The sequence below is a fragment of the Patagioenas fasciata genome, chromosome 1, assembly GCF_037038585.1.
Source record: "Patagioenas fasciata isolate bPatFas1 chromosome 1, bPatFas1.hap1, whole genome shotgun sequence".
In the NCBI taxonomy this organism is placed as follows: domain Eukaryota; kingdom Metazoa; phylum Chordata; class Aves; order Columbiformes; family Columbidae; genus Patagioenas; species Patagioenas fasciata.
Genome location: NC_092520.1, coordinates 73042749 through 73059016, shown reverse-complemented (window position 1 = coordinate 73059016; position 16268 = coordinate 73042749). Strand labels below are relative to the sequence as shown.

Here is a 16268-nt window from a genome sequence, read left to right as displayed (position 1 = left end):
GCTGAAATCTAACCCTGTGCTGGGGGAATGAATAGGGGCACTGGTTTGTCTTCAGCCAGCCCAGTTCCTGAAGCCAGCGCACCACTCTTGTGTGACTGGTCTTCCCAGGGGAGGGATGGTTTCTACATTTCTGGTTGGGATTCAAGGTTGTTTAAAATGCAAACACAAGCTGGCAGGGCTGGTAAAGAAGCCGTTGCTGGTGTTTCCCTGTCCTCACACTGTCCTATCCCTCCATCAGGGACAGCACTGATGCATGTGCACGCTAAAATAAATTGGGATATTGGTCTAGGTTAAAACTAACAGCTTTTTATCTCAAGTCCCTGGTCTGGTTTACCATGTGGCTGCCGAAGTGTTTACCTCCAGTACCAGGAAGGGTGTGAGAAGAAGTGGCTAAAAGCAGGAGGCAGACAAGGCTTGCTTTTGTCTGTGGCCGCGCTAATTTAAAGTGCCTTCAAGTGTTTATTGAGCTCTGGCCTCACTTGTGGAAGTGTGGGCTATTTTATGTTGTGAAACATCTGTAATGGGATGAAATGCTCAAACCAGTGTGTTACTGAGGCAAGTAAACGGCATCAAGATGAAGGTGGGCTGTATGTTTGGTGGCTTGTTAAGAAAATTAGTTCTGATAGAGGAGCAGATTCCATCCTGAAGAACAGTTCTGTGGATTTTGGTGGAAACAGCAGTGAGTTTGGAACACACAAATAAGGTCATTTGACAATACCTGAAAAACCTATTTAGAATTTGATGTCTCGGTGGCCTTAGTTCCTCAGTGTTTCTTATTCATGGAACTGTTTTCTTGGTTGTATAAACTTTCTCGCCCACAGTGAGGAAAGCAAAAAGTAGATGCAGGATCTTTAGTGACACATTAATGAAGAGTAGGGAAATGCAGAGCACAGGAGAAATTAATAGTAGTGCATTGAATCAGAAAGAATTGTATATTTAAAGTTAAAATTAATGCTTTGAAATACCTTTTTGCTTACACAACTCTAATAGATTTAGTTCTGTCATTGCTTACTTAAGCAAGATTTAATTGCATCCTGTATGGAGTCACAAGCTTACAGAAAATGATAAATGTAAAATCTTCTTAAGGAAACCCACTGGTTAAACTGAATCTGTTCAAAAGGCAGTGCCATGTGTTAAAATTGACATCAGTGTTTCGATATGCATCAGTTAGGCCTTATAGACTGTAATCTTAAGCTGTCTGATGTCTTTATCATTCTCTCTTCTCCAAGTAAGGAATGGGAATGCATTCTCTAGTCTTAAAGATTAATTTTTAACATATTTTGGTGATGAGAACAAGATTGGCAGTCACTAACAGCAGCCAATCTCAGGGGGAAGAAGTTCTGATAAATTAATTTCAACAACTATAAAGAATAATTAATTTTTTTTTTTTTTGGCTATTAATAGAGTACTTAGTGCCCACTCCTGCACGTGCAGTATTTTCTCATTTTATTGAATTTCACATTTTCCTTCTTATCCAATGCATTTTGGTATATTTGTGTTGGTCCAAGTTCTGTATTTTGTTGATGTAAAGAACCTGAGTATGAGAAATCATTTTAAATCATCTGCGTGATTGCATCAGACATCAACATGCCATAGCCCGGGGGTCATATGTAATCTGTCTGGATAATTCATCCGGACTGTATTCGAAGGCGCCTGCAGAAGAGATGAATGGTTCTGACGACAGCAATCTGCTTTCCCTTACTGGCTTTTCAAGAAGTGCCCGTGTTTCTAACACAAGTTTTGGTGAAGAGCTGAGTTTGTCCGTGTTTGCTGTGAACATGGTCCTCAGGACATATGAAATTCAATGCACATCTGCAGATCTTCCAGCAAATGTCAGGTGTAATGTGTATGTGCAAGTGATCTGTTGCTTCTGCAAAGAGCTTCATCTCTTCTGCAAGCACAGTAGTTTTGTTGTGTGAGAGAGGGGGCTGAAAGAAAGCAAGAGACCCATTCAGCTGCGTAAATACAACAGGAATTGTCAGCCCATTCAAGAATAATTGATTTAGGAGTTGACATCTGTGTCCTCTATGTCTTCTCAGATATTCCACTCTCATGCACACAGATTAACAGAAGCAAAAGATTCTGTTGCACTTAATTAATGCCTTCCAAATGAATGAAATAGCTAATGCTCTATGTATGTGGCCGTAGTTCAAAGAATTGTACTTTCTTTTTTCTTGGAGAAATTGATGAGTATTGCAGATTGCTCCCTTGATACAGGATATATATGCGTGTCTCTGGAATTGCTCAGTGGGATTTATAAATCTTTTACAAAGAGAGGCTCAAGAACTACACTTTTATAGTACCAATGAGATAAAATGAGGTTTCATTGCACTGCAAGTTTCACTGGAAATGCGACTTTTAGAAATTTCTGAATAGCTCCTGAATAATGCTGCTGCCCTTGGCAGACTGTATATTGCATGCCAGACGTGCAGTGGTAATCCTTCAATGATAATTCTTCAGGCATCAAGTGTCTGGCACTTCTGCTATCACTAACTTAAGTGAAATGCACAGCAAAATAAGATCTAAAAATGTCCAGTCAGAATTCAAAAATTTCTTTTCAATTTTCAGTTTTATTTTCTTTAAAAAATTGGCTTCACAGTAAGATGTTGCTGTAGATGCAGTTCAGCACTTTTTTTTCCTTTCCATTTCTTTCTAGTGTGATTTGACAGCAGGTTCTTTAGTGTGGAAAGATTAGAGAAGTATTTTTGCCTTGCATGTTTTCAAGAAAGCCTACAACAAAAGGGAGTTTTAAGATTTGCATTTCCATTAAATTGTGTGAGACAGATTAGAAGGTTTTTCTATAATATCTAGCTACTCGAAACAAGACTTATTGTTCCTAGCCTCAAGGAGAAATTTGGCATTTCTTAGTAATACGTCTTTAAAAGAAAAGTCTCGAGTTCTTTTTAAAACTTACAATATTTTATTTGCATCGTATCACCTAAACGTGTGAGAGTGTTTTTGGTGTTCTTTTGCTTTTCTCATCAGAAAGGTGTGCCCTGTTCATCATACAAATGCAGTGCTGGTTTTGTTTCATGCTTGAGACAGCTGAGCAGCAAACTGGTGAAGAGGATGGTTTAAGCGAATGTTAGCCATGATATTTTCTACTTTTAATTGGAGAAATTTACAGTTTGGGTCAAAGAAGAGACCCAGACTTTGCCTTGTATTTGATTTCCAGCAGCATAGGCTTAAGATGCAAATGAGTGGGAAAGAATCAAAGATACATAATCATGTGCTTTATTGGTATTCCTGGTTATAAGTAGTAGCATTTATGTGGTTACTGCATTGCAGTAACAGGCCCATTGAAATGAGAAATAATTAACTACCAAATAATCTAGATCGTGCAAACATTTTCATTTTCCTTAAAATGCACTCAGAACAATGGATCTGCCTGTATGGGGAAAGCTACTATGATTTCCTCTTCAAAAGGCCGCTGTATTAGTGTATCTGCATAATATTTTCAATCTATAAATGAGTAAACAGTTGCTCACCCTTGTCACATGATAGGAAAAGCACAGAACTGGTTAACTGGCCATTTGTTTTTATTTAGGATATAACCTAAGCCAAACTGCTGCTTATGTTGAAAATTAGGTTTATGTATTTACAATATGAAGAGTTTTGAAATACTAGTCACAAATATTATCACAAATAAAGACCTAGAATATATCTGTTTGGTTTATTGTTGTTAATATAATAAGTTCCATGTATTTTGTAATGCATGTGAGTACACTTGCTTACAAAAAGACAGTTTACTAGCAAAGGAGTCTGTCTTGACTGCTAAGTTTATTGCGACTAATGAGGAATCTGATATCTAAAAGTTTACTTGGTAATAAACCATGGCCATACCGGTTTTGAATTATAAATCTTATACTTAGGTTTATAACATGCTGTTGGAAAGAAACCAGGATTAAAATGAAACACAAAACATACGGTTTAACTTACCTCTTTGTAACACTGGACAATTGTGTCTTAGATATTAGAACAACAGTAATTTAGGAAAGTAATTTATCAGCTGTCACCTAAATGGAAATATTTGTTGTGGGATGAAACAAAGCGTTTTAAAGCAGATTTCTAAAATTGGATGAGAAAAACCATTGCTTAACAGCAGCTTTACAAATAGAGTTTTTGATTTTACCGTAGTAGCTAATTCCAGTTACCTTTTCCCAAAGAAGATACATCATTTTGATACAAGCAAGAAAAAAAGCTGCAGTTTGCATCTCTTTGTGATTCTGTATATACCAGCAACACTTTAGCTTTCAGAACATGCAGCCATCTTCCACTTTGCTCAGATTATAAAGAGAATAGGGTTTTTTTACTAGAAATTAGGTGCTTTTGTAAACACAAGTAAGTTAACACTAGTTGAGTATTCTACCATGGTTTATTTTTCCCATGTCACTTCAGTGCATCAGAGTTACTTTTTCATTCAGTTTTGCATGAAATAAATTTAAGACTTTTGAAATTTAGTTAAAATTCTTAAATATGTGTAGAATTTTTGTCCCTAAACCTTACTTTTCATGCTTAGCAGAAGAACTACAGTCACTTTTAGCTGTTAAAACTGACATCTGTCAATAGAAATTATGTTGATCATTGTGAATGCCTAGGTGTGAAATCTTGACATAATGTTAAATCTGTCATAATCACTTAGCAGGAACTGTATACATAGGCATGAGTAAATGGTTCTTCAGATAATAAATTTTGTTTTAGCAGTGTCAAAGACATTTTTTAGCAGTATATCTAATCTTATTTTTGTCTTTGCTATTCTTGCTTACATTACTTTGCTCAAGATCCTGAAAGGTCCTGATTGCTTTTAGGATAATGTGTACAGATCTCTTTCGAAAGATCTCTGGACCTTCTGGTGTCAAATCCTGAAAATGATAATGCTGTTCTTGGCCTGCTCATTTTATGGGACTAAATTGTTAGCTTCCAGTGCTAACAAAAAGCAGTTGGAGATGTTATAAGGCTTGTTTTGTGGGGCTTATGTGATAGCAGATGTAAATTTTGCTGGATGTGTCCTTGTGTTCTGAAATACTTTGTTTCATCTTGATACAGTAATTTATAAAGAGCCATTGATAGTGGATGTTACTTAAAGAACATTCATATTTCCAAAAGAACACACGAATTCTTACTCTACTACATGCTGGGGAAATTCATGTCTCGCTGTTGAGTAAATAGATTTATCAGTTTACTCTATACAATTTGATTTTGAGAATACACTGTGGTGTTTTTTCCACTTGTTAAACAACTCGTCTTTAGTATTGTTTTTCCTGTTAAAAATTAACATTGAAATGTTAGGTAGAGGGCTTTGTGTTGGAGTTATAATTTAACTTGTTGTACAAATCCAGAAAAATTGAACATGTTCTCTAAAGAGCTGTAAGAATTAATTACAGCATTAAAATTGTGTTAACATAGAAAACAATGCACTAGTGGTTTGATGGTCAGACCTGGGAGTTATTTTCAGTAGTATTTGCTATCCATTGTCTTTCCACTTCTGTTCTTTTTCATCATGTTGTGAGTACAGTAACAACAGTAAAATTGGTGTGATCTTACTTTATTGATGGGTTTCTCCCTCCTTTCCAGAACCTGTTTTCTTCTGTACATAGGTGTTGAGGGAACTTGAAATAGTAGGGGCACTTTCTGTAGTGTCTGTGCAATTTTTTAAGTCATTATGGATGAATTTTTCTCATTGAGAAGGTTGTAGCAGTTCTCTGGTCACCTATGATCAGGAGTTAAACGTTAGGCAACATTAATTGAATATTTTCTCACAATGGTTGTTTCATCTGCATGTGGCTCACCTTGGTGTATTCTTCAACAGAGCTCATACCACTGGTGGAAAACAGGATGACTAAAAGAACAGTGAAGCTTTGAAGATGAACATGCATATCTGATTTATTTTTGTTCTTTTGTAGGTGATGGATGTGGGCACACCATTCTGGGCCCTGAAAGTGGAACTCTTGCTTCGATAAACTACCCACAGACCTCTCCCAATAGCACAGTCTGCGAATGGGAAATTCGTGTAAAGCCTGGACAGCAAATTCAGCTCAAATTTGGTGATTTTGATATTGATGACTCGGATTCCTGTCATTCCAGTTACTTAAGAGTTCACAATGGGATTGGCCCCACCAGGACAGAGATAGGTAGGAGCTTTTATTATTAATATTTGAAAGCTGCTGTCTTATGTAGAATTTGGAAGATACTGTTAGTACTTTTGTTACTTTTAACGTTTCTTCCTGTTTACCTGCTCTGAGCATAGAGTAGCTACTAGGTGTATGGAATTAGTTAAGTTCTTTACTTATAGCCCTAGAAAACTGCCATAATTCAGTTGGATACTGGGAAGGGTAAGACCTTGCCTGAGTACATTATACACTGTTTTGTACAGTGTGGATTTTGAGTCTTACGAGAAGTGATGAAAAGAAGGAAGTTTTACTATTTACAGGAATCTCAAATAAGGTAAAGAAATGAATTTTAGTAATTCTGTAATCACAGTTGTGTTTTTCCTGAGGTACATATCAAGGAAACCCTGCAAAACTTTGGGGAGAGCTGTGTATACCTCACCACAGAAGAAAAACAGCCCTCAGGCACCAGTTTTATTGAGTTGGTGCAAAAGTAATTGCAGTTTTGGACGCTGAATTTTAAATTGTTACAACTAGGCTCAAACACATCTTTATTAATCAAAATAACAACCCTTATAATCAACACATTTTTATTAATAATAACTAAATATATTTTTTCTTGTGGTGTAAAAATGTGTGCTTTGGGATTCGACGAACTCTTGGAAAGCATTTTCTCCATCCTGCTGGTTGTGAAAGCATTTTCCCTGCAAAAAGTTGTTGCGATGCTTGTAGAAGTGGTAGTCAGCGAGAGGTCAGGCAGATATGGCTGATGAGGCAAAACATTGTAGCCCAATGCATTCAACTTTTGAAGCGTTGGTTGTGCTACGTGCAGTCAGGCATTGTCTTGTAGAAGAATTGAGCCCTTTCTGTTGACCAATGCTGGCTACAGGTGCTGCAGTTTTTGGTAGGTCTCATGGATTTGCTGAGCATAATTCTCAGGTGGAATGGTTTCACTGGGATTCTGAAAGCTGTAGTGGATGAGACCAGCAGCAGACCACCAAACAGTGACCATGACCTTTTTTGGTGCAAGTTTGGCTTTGGGAGGTGCTTTGAAGGTTCTTCTTGGTCCAGCGACTGAGCTGGTCATTGCCAGTTGTCATATAAAATCCACTTTTTGTTGCATGTCACAGTACGATCGAGAAATGGTTTGTTGTTGTGTAGAATAAGAGAAGACAACACTTCCAAATGCCGGTTTTTTTTTATTTTTGGTCAGGTCCTGAGACACCCACTTATCGAGCTTTTTCACCTTTCCAATTTGCTTCAAATGCTGAACGACTGTAGAACGGTTGATGCTGAGTTCTTCTGCAACTTCTTGTGTAGTTGTAAGAGGCTCAGCTTTGATGATAGCTCTCAAGTGGTCGTTGTCAACTTCCGCTGGCCAGTCACTTGAAAGCACAGCTAAGATTCTCCTGAATGCTATACAAATCCTCAGTACAGGGGTGGAGTACAGGCACTATATAAACATAGAAGTGGTAAAGGAAAGAGTTGTCTGATTGTCCCTTTTTCTGGTGATGTGCTCATTTCAAGTATGCTCACCATTGTTGCCCAGCAGATGAGCTCTCCGGAATGCCAGAGTATTCTCAATGTAATTGTCCTTAAATAATTGCATTTTTTTACTGTTATTAAAGTATATGTAAACGTCTGTATTCTTGACAGGATTCCTATATCCTAAAAATGTACTGAAAAAATGATAGCTAATAATCATAGCAGAACATCCTGCATTTTGTTAATGCATACAACGATTAGATGCTAAATGGAACACTGATCCTATAAATAATCTTTGGTTCTTCAGATTCTCAAAGGAAACTTCACTGTAATGTGTTTTGGTTTTTTTTCCCCTCACACATCTGCCAGTAGCTAGCAAAGTTGTTGTAAACAGTGGAGAGGGAATTGCAAAACTATGAGAAACCTCATTTAAAAAAAAAAAAGAAAAAGAAAAAAGAAGTTGTTTATATATATCTTACGTAAAGTGTCTTTCTTTTTCTATGGAATAACTCTGATTTGAGCTGTTCATCTTTGTGGTGTATAACAATAGTTGTATAATTCGAATATTCCCGCTTTTCTAATAGTGTTCATAATCTCATTTTTGCCCTCTTTAAGAGGACAAAATAAATTCAGTTACTTTAAGTCAGGGTTTTATTCAAATAGCAGTGTGACATTATCTATGTCAACGTATATCTAGGGGTTTAAGACCCTTGTGATTACTTTGTATAAAACTCAAAATAAATGGTTGGTCTTCCTTCACTAAAATCAGTTGTTATTTTGCAGATTATTTTATTTCCTAAAGCTTTAATCCAGAGAGAGAGAGAGAGAGGGAGAGAGAGAGATTTACTTCGCTGATATTGTTTTTGTGCAAGTCAAATGCTGATCCCACTAAACTGAGTCTTTTTATAAAGAGACTAGAGGAATGTTAGCTTTGTTAACCCTCTTTTCCAACTATTACCTAGGTGAGTGTGTGTGAAAATAAGTATGTGCTTGGAGCCGTTGAGCCAGACTTGGTCTAAAATAGGAAACGCTGAAGTCCTTAAATGGCAAGGAATGTCCAGTTCTGATAAGTCTATTATTCACTTTTACAAGTGACTTAATGGGTTCAAATAAATTTTCTACTTCATATGTTTCTCTTGACTTTAGCTGTTCCCAGCTGGTGTAATAGCACAGTACGTTGCGCAAATGCGTGTGTTGTTCTGCTCTTAATAAATGAAATCGCACAACAAACAGTGATACGAAAAGTGGCAGATACAGATTATGCAAATTCTTGAATGTTCATGTTTGAAGCAGCAAACATTGGAGACATTAAACAAACACTGGAGAGATTAAACAGTGACCTGAATTTGGAAGAAATTTGGATTTTTCCGAAGTTTTTCCATTCAAGACTATTGACGTGGTCTAACATAAAAATATTTCTATTGTGTAACATCTGAAATTCAGTGATACTGACTTTAATGCAAAATGACTTAAAAATTGGCTGATTAGATCAAAAAGTTGTTAATGGATTTGTTCATTGATAAACAGAGAAGGTTTCTCATGAAGCTTTTAAGGGCTGATTCTAATTCCAAGCCTTCAAAAGAAGATTTAAATCCTTGGTATTAAGTTTCTCTATAGTTTAAGTAAGATCTAGAGGTGTTCTGTATTAGATTTCATCACATTCAATTCACTGTGTATCTACAGTCAGATATACTTATCTAATACATACAATGTAAGCACAGATCTATAGGAGCAGAGAACGTAAGCTGCTGTGGGAATTCCTTTTCCTGCTGTGATGTTATCGTATGGAAGCACTTCGAGTCCTTCAGTGCATATCTACAGACATCTTCTGCACATCCCATTGACAGAGGCATCGTGGCAGTCGTATTTTGTCCGTATCTAATGCCTGCCTTTTAAAGAGTTTGTTAAAAATCCAGCAAGAGACCAGGGAAGAGTTAGAAAAAGTACATATCGTCTCAAAAGTGACTTGCCATGATTCATAAGGTGCATCAATCTACAGTTTGTTAAAGGCTGTATCTCCATGGTGCAGGCAGCACTGGATAGTTTATCCAAGCTAGATTTAAATGTCTTACACTGTATATTTGCCTAAGGAAGATGATAAATGGTATCTTGAGGACAGCCTGACCCACTCCAAGAGGACTCTCATGTTGGTCAATCGTGTAACGAGATCCAGTGGCTGAAAACAAAAGTTAAAAAAAAAAAAAAGTGATAGCTGGAAAAATTATGCAGTTCATCATAAAGCAGTTAATCATTGACACATGACTTAGAGCAAAACATGGGATCAATGTGGAGCCCTGTTTAAATGGAACTTATTTATTTGTCAGTTTTACCGATAACCAGTTTAAGTAGTAAATGGAGGTAAGGATTCTAAATTTCATTGTAAAATTAATTAGAACGATACCTTTGCTTTTTAAAAACGTATCTGAATAAGCAGTGTTTAGAAAGCTCTGAATAATCACAGAATCACAGAATGTTAGGGATTGGAAGGGACCTCGAAAGATCATCTAGTCCAGTCCCCCTGCTGGAGCAGGAACACTTCTAATTATTTTAGTAGTATTTGAGAGTGCAGTTCACTTTGTAAAGTATTAGACATACGCATTATATTTGTTTGTGTTATATTTATATTTGTTTTGTGTTATAGTTGTTAATAACTATTCCTGCTAGGGTAGTGTTATTCCACTCCCTCTACTTTAGTATTGTAATTTGCCTTCAGTTGAGAAGGGAGTTTGGCTTCTTTTTTGCTATTTCACAATATGATAACATACTTACTATCAAGAAAGCGAATAATAAATGATAAATTGAAAAACGTGCAGTGTCATTTGCTGCTGGTGATTGTCCACTGCAGAATCTTAAATAGGCTTATAGATGGTTTATGACACTGAATGATCAAAGGAGCCTATAGAACAGAAGATTTTTTTTTTTTTCTTACCAGGTTGATAAGCTGATCAGTATTTCATTAAGGTTTCTAATTAGTAGGACGGATAATATTAACTTGGGTCTGTTTAACAGCCATTCAGCCAGGTAATGTAATTTGATAGTAATTCTAGGACTTCATAGGACACATACCATCAACATCTGCAGATTCTAGCATCTTAGTTTAAAATGTATTGCTTTTGGTCATTTTGGATGGCAGGAGAAGTATCCAGGTGCAGAACCTCTGTTAGGTTTTTATAGGTGCAGCAGAACAGAAAATGAACGAACTGGCAGTTTATATAAATGGTCCTCACATACGCTTGTATGTTGATGCTGAAGTGCAGTGAATCATGGGTGCTGTTGTTCAAAATTAAGAAAAGTAGTTGACAGAAACCGTGAAGTAGTTGATGAGGAAGCAGCGCCCCAAAAGCTGAGGGAAGAAGAAGGACCTTTTTCTCATTTGCTTCTGTAGATTATTCTTGTTGCCATAACTTGATCCTTAACAGATTTCTCATGGTCTTTGAAGAACTGACCGTGAGGCTTATGTGTGGCTAGAGGTGAAGGTTGCATCTATTTGCGAGAGTTAAGGACATGAGAGAGACTCACCTGTTGACAGTGACAAAATAAATGTGATACCTATACTCTACCTTTTGCTTTAAATGGACACAGACTACGTTATTTATTGTCATGCACATGTTTTTGAATATATGCCAGAAGTAATGTGAACTTAAGCTGCAAGTAAAAAGATGCTTATTACCTATGTTGGTTTTGGTCCATGTCTGTTCTCCCCTGTCTCTCCATAGGAAAATACTGTGGGTTTGGCATTCAAATGGATGGTTTAATTACTTCAAAAAGTAATGAAGTCACAGTACAGTTCATGAGCGGAATACACACTTCTGGACGTGGATTTCTTGCAGTTTATTCGACCACTGACAAATCAGGTATTTACCATAATTTGGTAATTATTCTGTACTTGTAGAATTAGAACTGTCTAGTAAAAGCACAGAACTAATTTATTCATTCCTGCGTTCTCACAAATTAGCATCTGAAAACTGAGACTTTTAATGCAGTCTTCCTGATACTTCTGTGTAGGAAATGGGACAGTTCAGTTACTATTTAAGTTACTGTAGTTTTAAAGAAATGGTATCAAAGCTTACCCTGGATAGAAGAGCAAGAATCTGTTATGAATGAAAGAGCTGCTTTGAAGAAAGGACAAAATGCATTTTTTTCTGGTAATAATCAAGATAACTAAGATTTTTTTCTTATCTAATGGTATATTTTATACAGACCAACCTTGTGGAAAATTTTATTTCAGTAACTGTTTTCTGTACTCCCTCAACTTTTCAATTATAAAGTCAGCTGACTGTTTCTTGGTCTTTTGGCCATCTTGTGTTTTTTCTGTATTTTTGGCTATTCTAGCCACTCAAAGAGGTTTCTGTATTTATTTTGTATCTCCTTCCACTCACAGTAACAGTAAGTGACATACATGGTCCACCAGGAAATGAAGGATTGCCCCCAACTGCTTCACAAGACAAAAGGCTTGAGAAAACCCTTTCTAGAAGTAATTCTAAAAAGAGAAGATAAGGAGTTTTCATTTTGTGGGTTTTCTGATGCTTTTGTCTCTGTATTTTGGACTATATGTGCTGGTACACAGCAGACAGAAGCATGAAGTTTGTGATATCACGGATGCCAATAACGTGGCACTCTGTTCTCAATGCTGCCTGGTTTCAGTACTGTACAACCACTAAATGCTGAAAATACAGGCCTATTCAGCTAGCTTATTAATTTAATTTTGTGAAAAGAGTGTATGTTTGTGTCTCTGAATTATGTCATGTTCACTCAAGTATAATAGTAAATTAAAATTAAGCTGCATGGAAAATGAATGTGTGTACTAGTATTTATCTTCTTGTCTATATCACATTCTCAGTAGATTTCCCAGTTATTCAGACAAATTTTCAAGGTTCTACTATAATACAACATCTGTTGCAAGAAAATTAAGTAGGAACATTTTTTTTTTTTTTTTCATTCTGAGACTTTTGGTTAAGCCACAGAGGCTCAAATGTATATTTTTGTGCATTTTAAAAAGCATACTGAAACTTGTTGTCTTTTATCATCCTCTTGACCTAACATTTTTTCTTTCCAGACCTAATTACCTGTTTAGACAATGCAAGTCACTTTTCCGAACCAGAGTTCAAGTAAGACTGATTTTACCTGTTCCCCTCCCAGTCTCTTTCATTAAGTCATTTTAGTGTTTCTACTTCATTCTGTTACTTACACCTCATGCAGCTTGAAAAATTTGCGATCCAGAGAAATTCAGAAACAAACTAGTTAGGCTTAAAGCTGGATAATTTTAATATCTGCACTCCTCCTTCCTATCTCTTTCCCTCTTTATCTCTCTCCCATTTTTGTTATTTACGTGCAGTATACAGTAGAACCTCGTTAATTTGCACTAACACGTAGGAGCTAATATTTCATTCCCATAGACAGAATATTGCTTTATAAACATGTATTACAGCAGGTATGCACTTTAAATACTGAAGTTCATATTACAAGGAGCACTGAACTATGAAATGAATTAAAAATTTCAAACTCATTTCGCAGTTTGTAAATTAATGAGGTTCTGTAGAGGCACAAAATGTTGCTCCTTCTGATGAAGGAAACGTTTGTCATTTCCCTGTTTTTTCCTTCTGCATTTCCATCTAGAGCAAGGACAGCGTTTAAAGTTGCGGACAGTTGTGAAGTACGTAACCTTATCTTGATGTTTTTTTCTCTTCCAGTAAGTATTGTCCAGCTGGATGTGTGATTCCTTTTGCTGACATTTCAGGCACTATTCCCCATGGATACAGAGATGTACGTAAAAAATATCATGGGCTTACATGAATTTTGGTAAACACATGCTGTGTAATTACAAGTTGATCGTAGTTGTTCACATCAGTTCTGTTGTCTGGCTTACCTCCTAAAGTGAATAGCATGGTTTTCATATTTTTGCACAGCTGCTATGTGGCTGATTGTTTTATACTTTATGGTTTGTTTTTGTTGGCTTTTTCAGGTTGGGAATTTCAGATTTATACAGAGAGAACCAGTTCTTTTAATCATGCCCTCTTTTTTTCATGCTGTAATGCATCTCTAAACAGAGAGTCTCAGTGCTTATCTTAATTTTTATTACAATATGAGAGATGAAACACTGTGCTCACCAGCTATAAAACCATTTGCAAAACAGTTAATGCGGTAAAATTAATATTTCTTTAAACTGGAAATGAAAATATTTAATGAAGTACTATTTTCTTGGAACACTACAAAAGCCTATATATTCTGTTTTTCAGATGTGAGCTTTTGTAACTGAATTAGCATACCTGCTGTAAGACTAGAGGCTGTTTGCTTATTTTTAAGTGATTATAATTTTGCTAGCTCTCTGGTCAAGAATTACATTAAACGTCTTTGTTTATCTTGAAATGCTATTTTAATAAACCATTAGATCTGGCACAAAGGAAATATAATTTTAAAACATTAGCAAGCAAAGATTTTAGTACTATGTATGAACTTAAAGTGTGCCTCTGATTTTCTTTTCTCAAATATCTGTAAATCCTAGGCTACCTGCTTAAATAATAACCAATATGTAAAACGGGTTATTATACAACTGTGTCATATGTTCTGGGCCATACTGAGTCCTCACTATGTGGCTGCAAGGTAATTTTTGTAGCTAGTAACAAGACACGGTTGATTCTCTGCCTGATGTATTTGCAGCATCAGTAATTCTGCTTGTGGGAAGTTGTTTTGCCACAATCTGGAAAAACTGTTTTCTATGGAGGAAAAGGAAAACATGAGGAAATAAATGCTTTGTGACTTTCTTTTTGTATACTTTGTAGCCCTGAATAAAAGGCAGAGAATTTCCCACAAGACAAGTTGTGTAGGTAAAAACCCAGTTGTCCAGCACTTTAGACAAAGTTTCAGGTAGAGATTTCTCTTGCATATTTTTTTTCCAATGATCAGCAGCTGTTTGCTGCTTTTGAAAATACCTTAAATCTTGATTTTTGTGTGTGTGTGACTCACAGTCCTTGAGGACTTGGAGCGCTCATTGCTGACATCTTCTGGTGAGCAGGGAGTCACATGCTCTTACTTTCAAGGGAAGGTAGGAACAGAAAGGGTCGCTGCGTGGATGAGCGAGACATGATTACATTCATTTAGAAAGCTTCTAGGATATTTGACTGATGAGAAATAGGGTTAGAGTTTTTATGTGTGAGTATACCGAGGAGATTTATGTTTGGAAAAACTGTTTTTTTGGCCAGTGAGCTTGAGATACAGGCCTACTATACCATGCAATTATGTTGTTCTGGTTTTAGTTCTGTTTTTAAAATAACGTGAGAAAGTAAGTCACCCATGAAGTCTTCTTTCTCTGGAAAGGACCTCCTGATTCCTTCCTGAAGAATTATAGTGAGGCTCTATAGTACCCAGTGGACTGGTTGGCAGAGCGGTGCAGCACGTGTTTTCAGTAGAAACAGCTAGCAGCAGACTTCGTTTGGGGGAGCAACTGTTTGCAAAAAATAAAAATCTGCAGTCATCACCTGTTGCTTATCGACTTGGGCAACTCTACACTGGGATAACCACACTAATAACAACAAGCTAAATATGGTTTCTGGAAGGTAGATTGGGAAAGATACCCAGGTGGTCCTTCAGAGGCAACTTGGACCCAATCAATCTTCTAAAATTCAGATTGATTCCAGTCTCACTGGATGTGAGCGAGGGGCCGCAGAAGGATGGTGTGTCTGTGTGTACCCCAGTGCTGCACATTGCAGGATCACAGGGGACAGCACTGTCTATGCCTGTTGAACTGTGTGTAGCCACTAAGCCTCCAGAAACCTTGGTGCGTGCGGTGGATGGGTGCAAAGCCGCTACTGCTAAGCTCTCTTTGGAACTGGACTTGTCTTTGTGTTCCTGAGCACTAGGATATTTCTTGGTCAAGCCCATTTGGCCTGGAAGGGTTTATTTCCCAGCTGAAGACCTCCTGGGCTAGCTTTGGTCCAGAGACAGAGGCATCTTGCACTGCACGCTCTGTGCTGTGCCTGAAGGACTTGGTGTAGTGAGTGAGCCCTGCTCTCTGTGGCCCAGCGAGCCTGGAAGCCAGGGAAATGGAGGTGCCACCGTGATGTTTGTTAGTGCATCTGGGCTAACAGTCCTCCAGGGAGAGAAGAACAGGGTATCCTGCAAAAAGTTTTTTCATCCCTGATCTCCATTGATCTGTACAACCTAAGTAATCGGCTTCTTTAGAACGAATTGTATTCATGTCATACTGTGAGTTGATATGGATCGGATTGCTGGATGGTTAAACCATGTTTAGCCATGAATTTTAAAAAAGTATAGCCCATCAGCTGAAAGTTACAAAATCTGCAGTGCATCACTCCTTAATGTTGAGAAAATGAAAGCACACCGAAAGTATGTTTATTCTATTAAAAGGTTTCCTATGTGTTTATGTATTCAGCTTCTGTTGTCTAATATAGAAGATTTACTGTAGGCTGAAACTGAGCTGTCTGGCCTTTTCAGACTGATTCACCTGACTGTTTGTTTGAGCTTATTTGATTACAGGAGTTACTTTCCAGACACATCTGGGTGAGGATGGAATGAAATGTAGGATCTTTTTGTGTTTTTATAAATTCCATAATAAACCAAAGATGAGTGGTTTCTAAATAACAGAAAGAACAGTTAAATAAGAACAGTTACTTAATGTAATAGTAACAAAGACTGTAAGTGGAAAATGTAGCATTTACA

The 16268-nt window shown here is 36.9% G+C and overlaps 1 protein-coding gene across 1 annotated transcript in view; it reads left to right on the top strand.

Annotated features, from left to right (window-relative positions):
- Positions 1-16268, top strand: part of DCBLD2 (discoidin, CUB and LCCL domain containing 2) — a 46334-nt gene that overhangs the window by 11990 nt on the left and 18076 nt on the right. The window contains exons 2-5 of the mRNA XM_065829326.2: positions 5904-6131; positions 11309-11446; positions 12649-12700; positions 13283-13355. Coding sequence (XP_065685398.1) covers positions 5904-6131; positions 11309-11446; positions 12649-12700; positions 13283-13355 — 491 coding nt within the window. The remainder of the gene's footprint in view (positions 1-5903; positions 6132-11308; positions 11447-12648; positions 12701-13282; positions 13356-16268) is intronic.